Source organism: Poromitra crassiceps (assembly GCF_964638095.1).
Source record: "Poromitra crassiceps genome assembly, chromosome: 17".
Lineage (NCBI taxonomy): Eukaryota > Metazoa > Chordata > Actinopteri > Beryciformes > Melamphaidae > Poromitra > Poromitra crassiceps.
In genome coordinates, this window is record NC_139635.1 from 11,894,044 (window position 1) to 11,908,931 (window position 14,888).

The window sequence follows — 14,888 nt, forward strand, 5'->3', positions numbered from 1 at the left end:
TAGTTACAGCAGCTGTGACTATCGTTAGATAATAAAAAGCCTGGGAGATAACTGCAAACTATTATCACATGAACACGATAGTCAGTAGTTACAAATTAGCCTGACATGGTTTGAAAGCTCGCAGGCTGGGGTGCATCACCCAAATCACATTAGTAATGTTGCTGTTACAATGTTGCAATGCATTACTGTAGCTCAAATGCTAACCGTTTCATGTATGTGGATGGAGTATGCTAACGCCATTAACGCCAAGTTCCAGGATGTATAGTGAAATAAAAACACTGATTTGGGTGGTCTAACCTAGTTTGTTAGTATGGATGGGTATCGTTTGGATTTTATCGATATCAGTTCCGGTATCGGTACTGGTTATCGATACCAATACTTATCGATACTCTTATCGACACTAATCTCCATAATTTGGTGCAAAAAAATAAAGACATGGCATGAAAAGATGCGATAGCCATCCCTATTTGTTAGTGTATTATTCAACCGTTCTACTCAAGTACAGTCCATTTGTTAGATTGTATTTGTCCAAAAACGAGAAAAAAAAAAAGGGGGCCACGTCCCACAGTTTGGGAATCACTGTCTTACTGTAATCTTGTGATACAACATAGCCTCTCTGTATTGCACGGCACACCCTTGCATCTGTACATTTCCAGCTATTTCAGTTTGCAAGAATGCGGCCACCTCCTCCAAGTTTCTCCTTCTGAACAGCCGCAATTTTCGGCACAAACGTTTCAAAGTCCTAGGCTACTTCAACACGCTGTGTTTATGCGCTAAAAGAGAGGATTTCCTAAAACCGATTCTGAAGTAAAATTTCACTAATTCATCTGTGTGCAATACAGAGAGGCTATGTTGTATCACAAGATAGGCTACAGTAAGACAATTGATCAAGTTGATTGATCCTGACATGTGGAGGACAGGCGGGTGCGGCGTCTGAGACAGGCATTGACGCTGCAAAGGTCCCAATGCGCTCTGGCATATGGTTGGGTACGATAAACTGAAGCCATATGGCATTGCCATCAATGGTTGCATTGATGGTATTTACGTTATTGATATGATACAGCAGCTTACAGCTAAGAATACAGTTGCAACAATTCAGAAACTCACGTTCACATTCCAAGGATACCACTGACTGACACGGTCAGGCAGCTTCCCTTTAAGGCGGTTGCTCTCCTAACTTGTTTTGATGGAGTTGACTTTTTTGTTATTGACATGAAGGGCCCTATCTTCGCAACGGCGGTAATTTTGCGTTAGCGCCCGTTTTGCGCTGGAATAGCACCGCACAAAGCCCTAATTGTGGGCGTGTCGGCCCATTGCGCTTCACGTCATCTCGGCGCAAACCTCCATAGGCGTGTTTATGCCCATAACAGGATTCACAAGGTGAGATCACTCCCCTTAAAAGCCACACAGCGTCACCGCCATCACGTCTGTGACAAGCTCTTCTTTCTTGCTGAGAGCAAGCAGAGAAACAGAGAGAGAGAGAAAATAGAGAGGAGGAGAGAGAGAGAGCGAGGGGGGGGGGGGGGGGGTCAGAGAGGGCCGCAGCAATCTACTGCTACCTCACACCACAAACTGTATGGTTGGGAATTATGTAGTCTAATAAAACCATGACAAACAAATTCGCATTTTTAAATCAAGGTGTTTTTTCTGCAATGTAGGCTATAGTTGAAAATCAACGTGGCATTCCGAGGAGAGAAGAGTGTGTGCAGGCGCGAGGTGTTGGAGAGAGAGAGAGACATCCATGCCGTGCATAAATGTATCCAAGCAAGGATTTCCTGCACTGTCCGGAGAATACTGTCTGCGCTCAGGCGTACGCATGGCGTAGTGGGGTTTTTTGCGTTAAGACCAGCTATTTGGTGGCGTTAAAATTGAGAGCACCCAAGGCCATTCCAAAACATTGCGCTGGAAGGCCTATTTTGGCACGGTCAACGCCCAAACCTCTCTTTGCGCTCGGAACATACTGACGGTATCTTTGCCAGAGCGCAAAATGACACTTGCGGGAGGGAGATGATAGGCTAGAGGCCCACAGACACGCCTGGGCCACGCCTACACCTGTTTCTGCGCTTAGATCCCAGCGCAAAACTGGATGGTGGAGGCAGACGATAGCTTAAGACGCTGGGAAGATAGCAATAAGAGGCGCGCAAACGGCAGCGCAAACAATAGTGCCATACGAAGACAGGGTCCTTAGACTTTATTCTCAGCATTTCATCTTTATTCTCGTTACAGGATTTCAACTTTATTCACGAAATTTCAACTTTAATCTCAACATTTTGACTTTATTCTTGAAATGGAAACTATTCCACCCCCTCCTGTCATTGGAAACTATCTTTTTTTCCTAATGTAATTTTTTTCCTTCATCATGCATGGCCCTAATACTACATACATACTTGTATTTATGTGGACATAAATAAATTATTAAAATGTGCTTCGTCTCAGAGTGGCGCTTCAAATTCGCATCACGCTTAACAATGACACAAAACAGTGTTTTCGCTGTCTGCTGTACTGTCCTCTACTTAGAGCACGCCATGTGAAATAACTCCTCTCTGGCTCGCATATTTCTCTGACTGCAGCCTCATCCTCCTCATCTCTCTCCCTGTGGGTGTCACTCCGACCGATTTGACTGTTATCACATGATTCAATCGGTGAGTAATTAATGAACACAGTTATAAAGGTTTTATTCCTGGTTAATAAGCTAATTTATAATGTATTTAACAATTGTATTTAATCTCATTTATAAATGCTTTGTAAGGTATAGATAGTCCTCACTTGAATGTGTTAATTTGTTTTCATGAATCAAACTAAATACAAACTTACATTTTTTCAGACCTGGTTTCAACCACTGCACTCCATCATGGTCCACACTGGAGGAAGAAACAAAGTCAGATGAGCAGATTCGCTTTGATGATGGAAACATTCAAGAGGAAATGAAACATTTAATCATGTGACTCTATTTCATTTGCATTTTACCTTAGACAAGACAGGACAATGCGCTGCGGTGGGGGGATCCAAAATGGCAGAGTGAAGAGTACTACTTTTGAGGCTCTGATAAAAAAATAATTTGAATATGTCCTAGGTCTATTACTCTCAACCAAGAATCATACCGAATGTGGGGAAATCACACTGAACTACACCAAAGTTTTAGCTTTGTCGAGTTCCATCTTGAACTTGGTCTTCGCTCTCCCAAACAGGGCTGATAATGATCCAGTGCCCGATCGTCCACCTTTGTCAAGCTGCGCAAAACAGCGTTTGCGACTGCCCAGGTCATCATCTGATATTTTCCACCCCTCGCAGCTGCCAATTCGGGGCCTGTGCAGCCATGCCTCAAGATGCGCTCCAGACTGGTGGTGCAGATTTGGCTGTGGCCAGCTAAAATCAGGCGTGCCACCTTAAATCCTGGCATTATGCTATCTTCTGCGGGGGCGTAGACAATCTAAAACCACTTCTTACGAGATACATCAAACTGCAGAGCCGGAGAGCCCAGCTCCCTGCCCACGATGTACAGTCTCAGACTGCCAAATGTACATTCTCAGACCGGATACAATTTCTACACCTACTCCTTCAGAAATAAGCCATTAGTGCCCCGGATGTACTTATTTTCTTCTTCTGTTTGGTAATACGGTGGTAGTTGACTTGCATCCAGTTTGTTGTGTAGCTTAGCCTGCCTAGCCTAGCACATATTTATCTGATTTCAAGATTATGGACGATTCACTTGAATTCAATGGCCGTCCATATGGAATAACGTCATATATGGATTACAAGCAGCGGCCGGGAATACATCGGGAGCTGCTATCTATTTGACGGACAGCAAACAGAGCAGGCTGCCGGCAGCACGGAGGTACGTTAGATCGCTCTTATCTCGTTCTCTCTCTGATATAATAAGCATATGAGCCGATGTGCGTCGGAAAATAAGCTTTTTACAAGACATAAATACAGGCATTTCACATGCCCCGTTTTCTTCATTTTCAGGTCGCAGTTCAAAACTGATTATCGTTTCTGCTGATGCTAATCAAACCGAAGTTGTCAGGGTGACTTAAAAATCATATTTAAGGTCCAGGGTGTAAAATTCTCCTTTAACACATTCACTGCCAGGCGTTTTTTTTTTACTGTAGGTAGCTTCTGCCAAAGGTTTTTTTTGAGGATTCTGGCTCATCTTTCAAGAGCCGAGGATTCTTTTCTGCTAAGATTTTGTGAACACAAAATATCTCAAAAGAACTAATAGAATGTGTGCTTTCTCTGTCTAAAAGAGTTAGTTTGTAGAGTTAGTAGTTATGTAGGCATTAGCACTTGAATACAGCATGGTTTCAGCGTCTGAAAATTTAGGCTGAGAAAAATGGCTTTTTGTGAAATTCGATAGAACAGTCACTTTAACCATTTATTTTTCGCATCAGTAAGACGTCAGACATCTAAACAATAGTTTTGAACAGTAATTTCCTCCATAACAGCAGGAAACCCCCCTCTCCTTCAAACTCCTCCCTCCGTGGGCGTTCTCCTCCGCCCTCCTTGGCTCTGCAGCGGGTCTGTCACAAGCGAGTTGCTGCTGCCTGGCTGCTGCCTGGCTGCCCCTCGTCGGGCGAGTCTGGATGGGCTCGCTCGTTTCTTGGGGTTTCGGTTGAGAGCTTTGATGAAGCTTTTGCGATTCTGGGCTTATTTATGCTGCGTGTTTTCAAAGTGTGCACCCAGTCTATTTTTGGAACGCCCCACCGTTGTGCGCCACCGTTGTGCGTCAGCGCGAAAGCGAAACCGTTTTCGCCAATCCATTTTACAGTATGAGAATGGTTTCCTCGCGCTTTCCCCTGCAGTTTTGGCTCGGCTTTTTCTACTCTGGAGAGCACTGTCGCCACTTAGTGGGTCGGTGGAATGGGTTGTACACGTTCGGGGGCTCCCATATTTATATAGGAGATGTAAAAGTGTTAGATCCACGTCCCACCGTCAATTTTTTTTTTTTTTTTAAGACGAGATATCTCGTCAACGGCAGTCAACCGTTTTTTTTTTTAAGACGAGATATCTCGTCCACGGCAGTGAACGTGTTAAGTGTGCCAGCAAGATTTGACCAGTGGGTAACGTAGGTCCCTGGAGGATGGTAGTAGTACCAGGACCACAACATTTAGATTGGAATACCAGGGGCACAAGGTCCTGGTGGGGCGGGCGTCTGTGTGTAGCCTGGGGAGGGGTGCATAATAGTGGGTATGCGTATGCAGTTGGGCAGATACATGGAAGGTGGGTAGTCTCCCCTGGAGAAGGGGCCTCTAAGTCAGGGTAGAAGCGGGCTGGAGGGTGGGTGGGGGTGAGGGGGCTGTTGGGTCTCTGAGGCCAACCATGCAGGTCACAGGGCGGGTAGAGGGAGGCTGGGGGTGCTGTCCTGGGGCTACGAAACTGGCCCTGTGGCTCATAGGGTGGGTACCTTGCGACTGTTTTGGCAAATATTAGGTAATTGTTAGCTTGCTTGTTAACAGACGAGTTGCTAGCTAGCTAGTACCATAGCTAGCTGATTAACCAGCCACCCTGGGGAATGTGATCAACCTTGGGGGGAATTGGGAAAGACACTAATGTACACAAGCATATTCAACTATACATGTCCGCTCTATTATTATCATCAGCGCCACCACAGTAAAATCTTAGATTTTACTACATTGCAAAACTAGCCTAATCATAGCCTCATGGTCCATCAGAAACATAAATTAAAAAATAATTACACATCAAAATCAATCCACAGATGAGAAACAGAAACATGACTTGATTTGTATCTGCTGATGAAGCCTCTGTGTCGTCGAGAGAGGGGAAAGAGAGAGGAGAGAGAGGGGGCAGAGAGGGAGAGAGAGAGGATATTTTTATTTCTCCCCCCCTCAGAACTGGTCTGCGGGCCATTGTGACTTGATTGGCGCGCCGGATTTGGCCCCCGGGCCACCAGTCGAAAAGGCCTGATATAGAATGTCATATACCTATGCAGATTTAAAAAGAAAAAAGAAAGATATCGAGTCTTTTATTTTTGAAGGTGTATTTTAAAATCAGCATACCCCTTTAAACCTGATTGCAATTATGATAGGGATGGAATCAAATGTCTACATGTTATGATGTGTAAATTACTGTGTCACCTTGATCTTAGAGTTGCTTCCAGTGCCAGTCTCATTGGAGCCATTCTGTGCACAAAATTATACGACATGATTTTCCTATAGGCTAGGTAGGTCAATTTCCTGGGGTGCGCGAGCTGAAGAAGCCACTCCATATACTCCCGAGTGGAGGTGTAACTACGGACACCACGGACGAGTACTTCTGTTTAAACTAGTTTCTGGAGTCGGCATGGACTCGGATGCATGGAGAGAGAGAGAGGGATGGAGCGACGGAGTGACTCTCAGCATTCTAGCAGACGTTAACTCTCAATACCTGAGAGAGTCCAGTCTCCAGTGTGGATCCTCCAGTACAGCCGAGAGCAGCTCTCCTGAGGCTCCTGGATGATTGTAGCTCAGGTCCAGCTCTCTCAGATGGGAGGGGTTGGAGCTCAGAGCTGAGGCCAGAGAAGCACAGCCTTTCTCTGTGAGCAGACAGCCTGACAGCCTACACACACACACACACACACACACACACACACACACACACACACACACACACACACACACACACACACACACACACACACACACACACAGGTAAGTACACATATGATAATATGGTAATTGGATTACTAAATGTGACTTTGATTACATGAACCATAGTGACTGAACTGACCCCTGTGACTATCGTGATATTGATTTCAACCGTATCGCCCAGCCCCAGTATTATGGAAGCAATAAAGAGCCAAATATATTTTGAGCTTGTGAAACGTTGTATAGCGTTCTGCTCTGTCTTCTCCTCCTCCCTCCCCTGTTTTCTGAGAGAGGGTTTTGTTTTATTTTTTACCAAATTAATGGAGCCAAATTACCACTTGCTAATATCAGAGAGAGAGATAGAAAGAGACAAAGAAAATAAAAGATTATTCCAGGGACAAAACAATATTCTAAAGGTTAAATTAGGCTACTAAACTGCTCAAATACAACGGATCATTTTTCATCCATTTAGAGATTTGGAAAATAGTAATTATAGTAAATAGTAATTATAATAGTGTGTATAGTTCCCCCTCAGCCATCTGCCTTTGAGGGAACCAGTTCACCCATGTCATCTGCGCTGTAACCTGTCTGCCTGATCTGGCGATGGGTTGATGCTCGGCTGAGCGAATATCTAGTGAGGATTTCTCTCATTCAGATTAAATTATTATTTTTATGTATGTATGTATGTATGTGAATGAATGAATGAATGAATGAATGAATGAAACCTTTATGAAACCTTTATTGCCCCTCAGGGAATTTGTTATGCCCAAAAAGAACACAGGCACACATAAAGCACAACATATAAAAATAAAAATATATAAGCATAAAATACATACATCATAAAAAAGCATAAAATTGCATGATCAATAAGGCACAAGGTGCAAGGTGCAAATTCAAAGTGCTAAGAAATCAAGCTATGAGCTAAAGCTTGTTAAGCAGCTGAATGCTGCGTGGGACGAAGGATGTAATGCCTCGTTTAGTTTTCATCCTGGGCATACAGTACCTTCGCCCTGAAGGTAAGAGTGCATGCTCAGACCATAGGGGGTGCAGTGGATCACCTATGATCTTTTCCGCCAATTTCCTGGTGTTCTGATCTGACATGATGGTAATATTGCACGTTGGTTCACCAGTTATCTTACCTCCTAGTTTAGCGACCCTGTCTAATTTATTCTTGTTCTGCACACTTAGTGCTCCTCCCCAACACTGAATACAGAAAGTCAGAACACTCTGGATGCAGGTCTTATAGAACAGTATCTGCAAGGTTCTGTCCACTTTAAAACTTCTAAGTTTCCTTAGGAAGTAGAGACGTTGTTGGGCCTTTGCAGACCTGGCATTGGTGTTGGCATTCCATGTGAGTTTACTATCAATAATAGTGCCCAGGTATTTGTACTCCTGTACTATTTCAATTGGTAAATTATTTATAGACACGGGGGACAGAGAAACCGGGTTTCGTTTAAAATCAAAGACCATTTCTTTGGTCTTTTTTGTGTTTAAAATCAGTGAGTTATCTGAGCACCAGTTATAGAAGTGGTCAATCACAGCTCTATAACTGGTCTCGTCGTCATTCAAAAGGCCGATCATGTATGTATGTATTTATGTATTATTGTATTTTATCAGCAGTTAATTCAAGTTTATGGTTTGAAATCTGAGGTTCAGGTTTCTGTTCGTGCTGAACCCTGATGTCACATCTTGCCAGTTAATTGATTTATTTTGGCATGTATTACAGAAACACCAACAAAAAGGATGGTGTAAACTGTGTAATACTTAGGTAAAAAAATGCATTTAATTATTTCGGGGAATAATTACATGTACTGTATGGTTCTTCAATGGATCTTGATTTTTGGGATTTACAAAGCTCTGCTTATTTAAATGAGAGTGAACAGCCGATGTTTGCCTTTGGAAAATATATTTGTCAATAAACTAAATAGTTTAGGTATGAATGAAATACTAAATAACTAAGAAATAAAGAGTAGAGAATATTACATTACATTACATTACATTACATTACGTCATTTGGCAGACACTTTTATCCAAAGCAACTTACAATAACACATTTTTGTCAGCAATAGAGCAATCAAGTATGGAGCACAGTCTATGACAACTACAAAATATATAGAGTAATATAGAGTAATAAACTTCCTCATGTCATGAAAGTATGCACAAAAGCTTATCACTTATTTATTGAGTTAGTTAGTTATTTAGTTATTAGTTATCACCAGTTAATTAAAGTCTATTAGATTTATCCTTGCTGTGACTGAATTGTGATAGACCTGCTGTGCATAAGTTGAAAAGCTCTACAGCGACTGTCTGTTTTAGCCGTGGCTCTTATTTATCGTCATCACTTAAAAAACTAAAATAATAACTCAAAAACATGCCAAATTAACACTAAATTAGTCCACACTAACTCAAATTAATAACTCATTAACTCAAATCAACTCTCAATAACTGTCAAACATTCTGTCATTCATCTAGTTTGACAGTTATTGAGAGTTGATTTGAGTTAATGAGTTATTAATTTGAGTTAGTGTGGACCAGTGATGTCACTGGTCCAGACTTTAACACTCAATAACTGTCAAATTAAATGACAGACTTCAAAACAGTTTACAGTTTTCTGATATACTACTGATGTTCTAATGATACAAAGCTGGTTGAAAATGGGCAGAGTGTTCCTTTAATAAATAAACCAAACAAAAACTCCAATATGGCAACGGAAGTCTTCAAATAGGCAACGGAAATGTTCAAATAGGCCTGGTCAGATATATATTAACCACGACTTTGAGAAACGCACCGACAGCTCATAAAAGGTGTGGCGGCCGGCAGTCCCTCACCAAGTCTGCACAAAACACCCTTAAATCTTCTCCATAAGGTTAAACATTTTAAGGAAAACATAAGCACAAGATTTAAGGGTGTTTTGTGCAGCCGATTCTATTTTATGGACACCTTGGGCCCTATTCTCCCACAGGCCTTCGGCGCTAAAACGGGCCTTAAACGCAAAAAAACGTGCCTTGCGCCTGTTTTGGGACGATATCAATATGGCTTTACGCTGCCAAATGCGCTTTAGGCCGAATGGGCGTGGCGCAGTCCCAGAATGGGCCAAAGTGGGCGTGTCGGCGCTAAATACCGGCGTACTGCTATCTTCCGAGCTGGCCTACATTTAGCGCTTTGCGCCTTTGAAAAGCAGGCCTATTCAGTGCGCCAGTGTCAAGGAGTGCTCTTCTGCCTCTCCCCTGTCACCCTTCTCTGTCTCTCTCTGAAACCAGGCCTATTCAGTGCGCCAGTGCTCTTCTGCCTCTTCTCTGTCACCCTTCTCTCTCTCTCTCTGACTCCCTCGCTCAGACAGACACAACACATAGCAGCACCCAGCTTCCCATAGGAAATAGCAGTTGTAAGTTTACTGCCTGTGAATGTCCCTGTCCCAGCATGCAATTGGGTCCTCCATTTCGCTACTAAATAGCAACCAAATGAGCCGAAATAGATATAAAAGGTAGATCTAAAATAATGTGTAATGGTAAGACAACCTGCAATTGTAGAACATTTCAATATTGGACCAAATAAAACATCGAAATGAAACACCACCCTATGTGAAACATATATGTCCTCTTGAGCCTATATATACCCTGTGTGGATTTAACGTGATTTAGGTAAGTGACAGCGGAACGAGCTTCGGAAGCTTCTACTGTCATCTGCTATACTGTGATGTCCGCTCCAATAACTTGGCCCTACTCCACATTTAGTTTTACAATAAAAACACATTTATGCAATGACTTTACATAATGTAGGCTATATTTATGTGCATCATCCTTCCTGCAGCAGGCGAGAGAAAATGATATCTTTCTGGACAAACTTTCACCAATCTAATAGGCTATATTTTTCTAGCTGATGCATTTAGAACATTATTTTCACTTTGATCTTGCTATAGTGTAGCGTATTTACATGCTTGCAGTATTGAAACTGCAGTTAGATTGGTTTGAGAAGCATAATAATATGGAATAATAGCCTATAATGCAGACAGACAGACTGGATGAAGGGAGGGGGGGGGGGGGGGGCAGAGCGTTTGGCTTTCGTCTGGTTTTGCGGGATGACTGGAATTGGAGCTAAAAAGGCAAGCGTGCGATTCGTTTATTGCAGTTATCCAATGAGCATGACGGTGCATAATTTTACGCTTAAAAGGCGTGGTTGTAATGGTTGAGGCTGCGTCTAGCGCCAAGACCAAGATATCAAGTGCGCTGGTCCACGCCCACTGATTTGGGCTGCGCCAGGCGCTCGGCCTAGAAACAGCGCCGATGCAACGATAGGGACCCTTAACTCTGACTCTAAGGGAAATCTTAACCTAAGGTGCTTTGTGCAACTGGGACCTGGACTACTTGTGCAAACTTTCCCATAAGAGTTCTCCACTCACTTCACTGACAGTATTGTGCTTATAAGCCAGAATTTAAACTGTAACCTCTTTAACAGTATCAGTAATACTGACCTGAGAGTCTCCAGTCTACAGTGGGGACTCCCCAATCCAGCAGAGAGCAGCTTCACCCCTGAATCCTGCACGTCGTTGTTACTCAGGTCCAGCTCTCTCAGACTAGAGGACTGGGAGCTGAGAACTGAGGCCAGAGCTTCACAGCTTCTATTTGACAGCTGACAACCACTCAGCCTGAAGGAGAAAAGAATACAAACAAACAATAACATTGGAAGTATTCTCTCCTGTATAAAATATAATTCTGCATATTTATATCCAATTATCCAGGTACTTACACAGATTTATTGGAGGTTTTGACCACTGGCAGCAGCCTCAGAAGAGCCTCCTCTGAAGCAGAGTATTTCTTCAGGTCAAACACGTCCAGTTCTTCTTCTGATGACAGTAAGATGAAGACCAGAGCTGACCACTGACCAGGGGAGAGGTTTTTTTCAGAGAGACTTCCTGATGTCAGGTACTGTTGGATCTCCTCCACTAGAGAATGGTCATTCAGCTCATTCAGACAGTGGAACAGATTGATGCTTCTCTCTGGAGATAGATTCTCTCTGATTTTCTCCTTGATGTACTGGGCTGTTTCCTGTTTGGTCTGTGTGCTACTTCTTGGCTGTATCTGCAGAAGAGTCTGATTCGTCTCCAGTGAAAGTCCCACGAGGAAACGGAGGAACAAGTCCATGTGTCCATTAGGACTCTTTAAGGCCTTGTCCACAGTATCCTGGTAGAGGTGTTTTATATAAGATGCATAACACAACGGTTCTACACTCAGTAAATCAACACCAATGTTGATGAATGTCAGAAAGATATAAAGAGCAGCCAGAAACTCCTGAATGCTCAGATGGATAAAGCAGAACACCTTGTCCTGGTACAGACCACGTTCCTCTTTAAAGATCTGTGTGAACACTCCTGAGTACACTGAGGCTGCTGTGATGTCAATGCCACACTCTGTCAGGTCGGCTTCATAGAAGATCAGGTTGCCCTTCTCTAGCTGCTCAAAAGCCAGTTTTCCCAGAGAGATCATCATGTTTATGGTCTCTGGATTCCAGAGTGGATCTGTAGCAGCTCTCCCACGATACTTGACATTCCCTTGTTTGGACTGAACCACCAGGAAGTGGATGTACATCTCAGTCAGGGTTTTGGGCAGGTTTCCTCTTTCATCTGTTCTCAACACATGGTCCAGAACTGTAGCAGTGATCCAGCAGAAGACGGGGATGTGGCACATGATGTGGAGGCTTCGTGAAGTCTTGATGTGGGAGATGATTCTGCTGGCCTGTTTCTTATCAGTGAATCTCTTTCTGAAGTACTCTTTCTTCTGTTTGTCAGTGAAGCCTCTCACCTCTGTCACCATGTCAACACACTCAGGAGGGATCTGATTGGCTGCTGCAGGTCGTGTGGTCATCCAGATGCGAGCAAGGGGAAGCAGTCTCCCCTTGATGAGGTTTGTGAGCAGCACGTCCACTGAGGTTGACTCTGTGACATCAGTCAGGATCTTGTTGTTCTGGAAGTCTAGAGGAAGCCGACACTCATCCAGACCATCAAAGATTAACACAGTGTGGAACTTGTCAAACCTGCAGATTCCTGGTTCTTTGGTCTCAGGAAAGAAATGATGAAGAAGTTCCTCCAAGCTGAGCCTTTTCTCTTTCAGCAGATTCAGTTCTCGGAATGTGAATGGAAATATGAACTGTATATCTTGGTTGGCTTGGTCTTCAGCCCAGTCCAGAGTGAACTTTTGTGTTAAGACTGTTTTCCCAATGCCAGCCACTCCCTTTGTCATCAATGTTTTGAATGGTTTATCTCTAAAGACGTCTTCACATTTGATTGGTGCTTCTGGTCTTGCTGGTTTCCTGGATGCTGTTTCAATCTGTCTGACCTCATGTTCATGATTGACCTCTCCACTCCCTCCCTCTGTGAGGTAATGCTCCGTGTAGATCTGGTTCAGAACTGTTGGGTTTCCTGCTTTTGCGATGCCTTCAAACAAACACTGAAACCTCTCCTTCAGGTTAGATTTGTGTTTACGTTGGCAAATGGCAGCAGGAGTTTCTGAATGAAATAACAAAATAACATCAATGAGTGAATGTTACAGTAAATGTGATGAGTCCTGGTAAATGTTTGTAAAACTGCAGCTCCTGGCATCTATTCAGCTCAGTGGACATTGACATAGATCCTGATTGTGTGTGGAGCTCAATGCACAATATCAACGTGTTTCTCGCTCAAAGTGAAAGGCAACTGTTGTGTTGTCGTTTTCTCTTTTTTCCCCATATTTCTATTATCATGTGCAGCACGACACCACATCATTTGACCAGATTATTCATGGGTGACTTTGCTCATTGACCTTCCAATCTGGTTTTAGACATGTCTGTATTTACAGCTGCAGAAAGAAAGGCAAACGTGTTCAAAGCTTCTTACTGCTCTGCAGAGAGTCAGCCAGCTGCTCTTGCTTCATTCTCCTCAGGAAGAGCAGTGTGATGTCTAGAAAAGCCTCTCTGCTGCTCCTCCTCTGCTCTCCCTCCTCACCGTCCACCCTCTGACTCTCTAAGCATTCTGGGGAATCTGCACTCAGAGCCCTCTGGAACGTCTTCAGCTCTTTCTTTACAAAGTTGATGATGTTCCACTCAAGAAGCTGCAACAGAATAACATAACGATCAAACTTTCATAATAAACTTGTGGAACACAACATCAAAACAATCGTGCATAGACTGAAAGCCTGTTGGTCTAAAAACTGTAGCATGGAGACTGTTGGCTCTATCGTCCCACTGACCTTGAATTAGCGCTTAGCGCCAGGTGCGGCCTATATTAGTGGGCGTGGACCGGCGCACTGCCTATTCTCCTGTCGGCGCTACATGTGGCCTTAAGCATTATAACCATGCCTTTTAAGCGTAGAATTATTCACACCGTGCTCATTGGAGAAGTGCAGTAAATGAATCACAATGTCCCTTTCATGTTCCATTCCACGGAGCGATCCAGTCCGGTCAGAAAAGCCGACCAAAGCGCTCTGAGCTCCCCCCTCCCTCTTTCATCCCCGTCTGTCTCCATATATATTATTCCATATTATTATGCTTCTCAAACCAATCAAACTGCAGTTTAAATACAGCAAGGATGTAAATACGCTACACTATAGCAAGATCAAAGTGAAAAGAATGTTCTAAACGCATCGGCTAGAAAAAATATAGCCTATCCCTGGATTTCATGATTAGATTGGTGAAAGTTTGGGCAGAATGATATCGTTTTCTCTCGCTACCTTTTCTTCTCCCCCACTGCACAGGTAGGATGATGCAACAGCCTCTGAATGACAGGGGCTCAAAACTACGGTATAACAACTTTTTTTTCATCGGTCATTGTGCCTGTCTGACGTGCGAGAGAGAGAGTGAGAGAGAGTGAGATGGCAGAGCAGAGCTGCGCGCAATTATGCACAGAAATATCGCCGGCGCACTGAATGAGGCCTGGTTTTGGAAAGCGCTAAACGCTAAATTAACGCCAGGGGGGAAGATAGCGTTAGGCCAGTATTTAAGACCCAAACGCCCATTCTGGCCTATTCTGGCACTGCGCCACGCCTCTTTGGTGTAAAGCGCATTTCGGGGCCTAAAAACATGATGCTATCTTCCTGAGGCAGGCGCAAAGCGTGTTTTTTTGCGTTTAACGCCAGTTTGGCGCCTAAGGCCAGTGGGAAGATAGGGGCCATGTATGTTTGTTTTGCATTTCAAAACAAACAAGTAAAAGGAAGTAAAAGGTGTTGTTAATTTACACACGATAAATATGGAGTCCAAGTCTGTTTGATGCTTGTGGTCAGACTGCCCACTGGGAACCTCTGACATCTCCTGGTCAACCCTGGGGGGGAAAACATCAGA

General features: G+C 43.6%; 1 protein-coding gene across 1 annotated transcript in view; it reads right to left on the minus strand.

Annotated features, from left to right (window-relative positions):
• The window catches only part of LOC310791924 (NLR family CARD domain-containing protein 3-like), a 36,477-nt gene extending 22,918 nt beyond the window's left edge, over positions 1–13,559 (minus strand). Inside the window, exons 1-5 of the mRNA XM_083653607.1 lie at positions 13,450–13,559; positions 11,328–13,083; positions 11,053–11,226; positions 6,382–6,552; positions 2,815–2,861 (exon numbers count right to left, since the gene is read on the minus strand). Coding sequence (XP_083509733.1) covers positions 2,815–2,861; positions 6,382–6,552; positions 11,053–11,226; positions 11,328–13,083; positions 13,450–13,486 — 2,185 coding nt within the window. The 5' untranslated portion in view covers positions 13,487–13,559. The remainder of the gene's footprint in view (positions 1–2,814; positions 2,862–6,381; positions 6,553–11,052; positions 11,227–11,327; positions 13,084–13,449) is intronic.
• Positions 13,560–14,888: the final 1,329 nt, after the last annotated feature.